At 52.2% G+C, this 5,090-nt stretch overlaps 1 protein-coding gene across 2 annotated transcripts in view; it reads right to left on the bottom strand.

The window, feature by feature from the left end:
• LOC109297861 (complement component C6-like) overlaps positions 1-5,090 on the bottom strand; it is a 74,465-nt gene that overhangs the window by 15,945 nt on the left and 53,430 nt on the right. For both annotated transcript variants that reach the window (XM_019517916.1, XM_019517917.1), the window contains exon 17: positions 2,718-2,959. In XM_019517916.1, the coding sequence (XP_019373461.1) occupies positions 2,718-2,959 (242 nt within the window). The remainder of the gene's footprint in view (positions 1-2,717; positions 2,960-5,090) is intronic.

The raw sequence follows: 5,090 nt of genomic DNA, 5'->3' as shown, positions 1-5,090 counted from the left end.
GCCCCCAATGGCTGCCCCACCCCCTGCCCACTCCACCAGACCCCCGCAATGGGTGCCCCACTCAGCCCCATCCCTTGCTTGCACCCCCAGTCCTCCAATGGCTGCCCCCTCAGCCCCAGCCCTCTTTGCACTTAAAAAAAAAAAGCCCCACACTCATCAGCAGTAGCAGCTGCTGTGGGGACACTGTATGGGGCAGCTTCTGCCACGAGGCCCCAGTGTGGGGCAGTAGGGCCTAACCCGGGCTGCCTAACACCTGCATTGCCACTGCCATATTGCACAGGTGCATCCAGGGTGAGCAGGGCACTGCACAGCTCTATGCACTGTCAGGCAGCTAGGGCCACTGCAGTTGTCACCCAGGCCCCGTGTTGGACGGGGGGGCGCTCTGCCACAAGGCCCCAGTGACCCCGATGGCAGCTGCTACTGCTGGTGAATGCAGGGCTTTAATTTCCAGGATCCTGGGATTGGGCAGGACAGCAATTGGAGCAACTCAGGGGGCAGGCAGGGGATGGGGCCATGTGGGGCAGTGACTGGGGGGGCTTGGGGAGCAAGGGATGGAGGTGGGCAGGACAGCAATTGGGGAGGGTTCAGGGAGCAAGTGGGGGATGGGGCCGGGTGGAGCAGCGATCAGGGGGGCTGGGGGGACAGGCAAGGGCTGGGCTGGGCAGGGCAGCCATCAGGGGGGCAGCTATCGGGGGGCTCAGAGTGGGCAGCAGTTGAGGCAGGCAGGGCAGTGATGGGAGGCTTGGAGGGGCAGGTGGGGGATAGCACCAGGCAGGGCCCTATCTGGGGTCTGCAGAAGTAGGTAGGGCCAGCAGGGCTCCCCCTATGGTCCCTAATCCCCTCCTCCAGCCCCCACCCACCCACTTCTTACCGTCAGGAGCCCAGGTCCACCCCCCTGCAGCTGGCATACTGCCTCCGCTGCACAGGCAGGCAGTGTGCTTCAGCACCGGGGTGAGGGCCAGCCATAGAGACACTCTGGCTGGCTACCTGTAACAGGGGGCCAGCTCAGCGCTGATTTAACCGTGGCCCACCCACCTGTTTCTGGGCTAACCCCCTGCCTTCTCGCCCACCATGTCCTGTTGTTAATTAGTTAAATGATGTAATTAAGTGGGAGGCTGCCCATTTCCTGCCCCAATGCCAGGGGTGGTATCTGCAGCTCCTTTCCTCCCCTACACTGCAGCCCAAGCCTCGCAGATGGCATCTAGATGTTCTTATCATCACCGGCCTCACGCTGGGCCCCAGAATCCTACTATTGAACCCCTCCTGTATTCCTCTCTTCATGTGGCCTATTCTGCCTTCATCCTCGGCAAATGTGGGTCCCTGAGCTGCTCCCCCCTGGCCCACCTCCAGGCCAGTTGGAACCCTAGGCCCTCAGCTCTTGGGTGTTCCTTGAGGTGGGCCCCTTGGCCCTTTGACCCTTCCGGTCCTGGCCCCAGCATTGACCAGTTGGGGGAAATGTCAGACAGGTTCGCAAGTCCATGGCCTCACACTCTTCTTCCTGGAGTCCCCCTTCCAGACCCACCTTTCACCAGGGTGGTAAGTGGCCTGGCATTTCTTGGGGGCTCCCACACTACTGGGAGCCCCACCTGGCCGCCCACTCCCGCCAGGGTGCAGTTTTAGGTTGTACCCAGGACCAGAAGCCTCCTTACCATCTTCTACACCTCCTCCCTTACCTCTAGATGACACCAGCAGCCCTCTGGCCAGGCAGTGTTGTTGCCTGGCTTCCAGCAGCCAAACTGCCCTGTTTATATGGACAGCCCCAGATTCAAAATGGCTGCCCTCATGAGGCACCTGGAGCTGCCAGGCCCTTAAAGTGGTAGGCACAAACAGTGCCCTGCCACACTACCCCTATGGAGGACTGAGCCTCCGGTTGCCTCAGGGCACAGTTGGGGACTGTGCCCTGCCCCGCTTCCCCCCTCCCCCCCATGGTTTTTTTGACCCCTGGGTATCTAGGGGTCTAATTTTGCCCCCACACTGCAAATCAGCCATGCAGAGAATATTTTTGTTCCCACATGTGCCTCTTGCAACATCTCAAAGGACTTTGAGATGCTGCAACCCATACGTGTGCATTTGTGTGGATGCACCCTTTGTGATTTTTGGATACAAGGTGCTGGGAAATCACAACTAGATAATATTTTCCTTTGTCTTTAAGTCTGTCTCCCTTGTGAAACTATGACAATACACAGAGAATGGATATCTGACTGATTCTCTTGTTAAGAGGGTTTCCATATGAAATACAGCTGGTGTAGCCAGATCTAAACCATTTGCAACTGAAAGATAGTGGGCGTGTCTACACAAGATGTTACTACGCAGTGGTTACTGCGCATTTATTTAGTACTTGATTATTTAGCTCCTGATTATACAAGTACTAAATAAAAAGGTGTTTGCTGGTGCTACTGCATTTAAGTGATGCTACTGTTCAGTAGCTGAATAATACTGTGCAGTAGCATACTAGCACTGGCAGTGCTGTGATGTGCTACTGCACAGTATTATTTGGCTACCGTGCAGTCAGCATATTGTGTAGACATGCCCAGTAAAATGCAGACCTGAGTCACACCAGGGGTAAAAAGAAAACTCCCCCTGCCTCTTTTCATTAAGGGTAGTTCAGATGCGAATCAAAAGGGCTATAAATCTCACTCCAAGAATGGTGAAGCAGCCCCTGCATTTTCTTGTTACTGTTTGAGGACAAGGCAAATCACAGCACGCAGAAGTCATACCTGAACATGTTTCCCAGTCATAGCACGTGTCATATCCACAGGCCACTTTCTTTGAGCTACTTGTGGAAAGTTTTGTCCTCTCAATAGGCCATTTTAGGTTAGTGTCAGCACGGCAGGGGCCAGAATGCAAGAAATGGAGTGGCTGCTCTTTGAGGCATTTTTCAGCTAAATACTGACAGCTGGGCTTCGTCAAGGAACGTTCCAAAACTGCATCTAATACACAGACATCTTCTGAGTAGTGGCTGCCACAAGACAAAAGTAAAATCTTTATTAGAAGAGAAAAATAATGAGAAAAGCAAAGGAGATGCACTTCAAATTCTAAGTATTCCACCAACATTGATGGACATGTTTATAACAAACAACTACATGTCTGCCTCTGTAGAGACATCTACCTCAGGAATATAATCCTCATCAGCATAACATCTCAGTATATCATAATCTTTGAGCCTAAGAACAAAAAAAAAAAGAAGCTGGCTGGACACTAAGAACCAAGGATTAGATACTGATATTGACTGTGTGACAGGGGGCACGCTCGGGTCCGGGCCTCATGTCAGCCCACCCACCCGTGTATGGTGCAGTTCATCCAGTCTCTCCTGCCATAACATTGCTGTTCCCATGAACTGGTGGAAAATGTAGAAGACTACCCATTACATGCCCCGATGCCAGAGGGGTACTATCTGCAGCTCCAAACCTCCCCTACACCTCAGCCCATGCCTTGCAGATGGCATCCACATTATGCAATCATAATCTACACCACAGCTGGTGCTCCAGGTCCTCAAAAGGAATGCTCACTCCCTCCCTGGAGCAGCAGGTCATTGTGCTTAACCTTTAGGTCTTCCTTTTGACCCACACTCAACCTCCTTGCAGTGGAGGATTTACCAGGGTCAGGACTCACCCCTAACTCTTTGGTTGAGCCACCCTACTCAGCCTCTGGCCCAACTAAAGCCTCAGGCATCTAAGACATACCTTGGCCTACACCCCACTCCTGGGGTTTCTCCTGCACCCACTCTAGGGCTTCTACATCACACCCCAACCTTGGGGTCTTCTCCTCATCCTCACTATCAACTACTCCGGGGGCTGGCCCTTGCACTGCCCTTCAGGCTTACTCCCAGTTTGGCCCTACTCAACATGCCCCTGGGAGCGCCCATCAAGCCTACTCCCATTCAGCCCTACTCAGACCCCATCATGCACAGCCCTTCAGACCTACTCCCATTCAGCCCTACTCTGTGCAAGGTCACACTCTATGCTCCCCACACTACCCCCTCTGGGGTCTCTGGGTTCTTACATCTCTGCTGGGCTCCTACACATGAGCGTACCTGGCCCCCACTACTCCCATGTGGAGACGCTACCCCCTCTGGGGTCTTGTATCCTTGCTGGGCTCAGGTGGCACTCCACTTGCCATGCCTGGCCCCACTACTCCCACAACTGCCTCCAAAGCCCACCCAAAGATGGGGGCTGGGATTAAGGCACCCCTCCTCACTTTTCACCATGGAGGTAACTGGCCTGTCATTTCCTGAAGGCTCCCACACCACTAAGAGCCCTACCAGGCTACCCATCCCCAGCAGGGTGCAGTTTTAGATCATGCCCAGGACCAAGAGCCTCCTGCTCTTACCTGTGAGATGTTTCATACAGCCTTTCAGCCAGGTGACATTTCTGTCTGGCTGCCAGCAGCCAACTGCTGTGTTTATATAGGCAGCCAATGTTTTAAAATGGCTGCTGCAATCAAGTACCTGCTGACTGCTTGACTCAGCCCTTAACGTGGCAGGCACTGCAAATGCACTGCCACAGACTGCATGGCATACTATAAATCTACTTGACTCTGGATAATCTTTCTTCATACTACACATGATAACAACTTTTTCCTTTTGAAACATCTTATTTTTCCACTAATCAAGCTATTCATTCTTCTATGATTTGCTTGTCTGCTACCCCTAGGAATTTCTCTTTTCAGTAAAAAAATATTACCCACAAGAATCCTTACCTCTTGCCAACTTTGATGAAGTTATGCTCACAATCTGAAGCAGGAAAGTAATAGTAATTACTATTCCACTTTAGTAATAAGGATCCAAGGCACAGAGGTTGTGTCTACATGTTCATTAATGTGCCTTTGCTACTGCATGTTCAATTTAGTACCTCTAATGTGGGTGCATCTACATGAGATGCTTAATGGCAAATTAGAATAATTTACTGTGAAGTAAGCACATAGGTCTACATGTGCCCATGCTTATTTCACAGTAAATCTCCCTAATGCAAGTAGCAAATTTACTTGGCATTAATAATGGTGCTATAGTGCTCATGTAGACAGCTGGGAGGGACCCGTATCTGCTACTTGTCAGCTGTCTACTAGGGGGCAGGAGATAGCTCCCTGCCCCC

The sequence above is a fragment of the Gavialis gangeticus genome, unplaced genomic scaffold (genome assembly GCF_001723915.1).
Source record: "Gavialis gangeticus isolate Ggan-Ray unplaced genomic scaffold, GavGan_comp1, whole genome shotgun sequence".
NCBI lineage: Eukaryota > Metazoa > Chordata > Crocodylia > Gavialidae > Gavialis > Gavialis gangeticus.
This window is presented reverse-complemented; position numbering and strand designations above follow the sequence as displayed.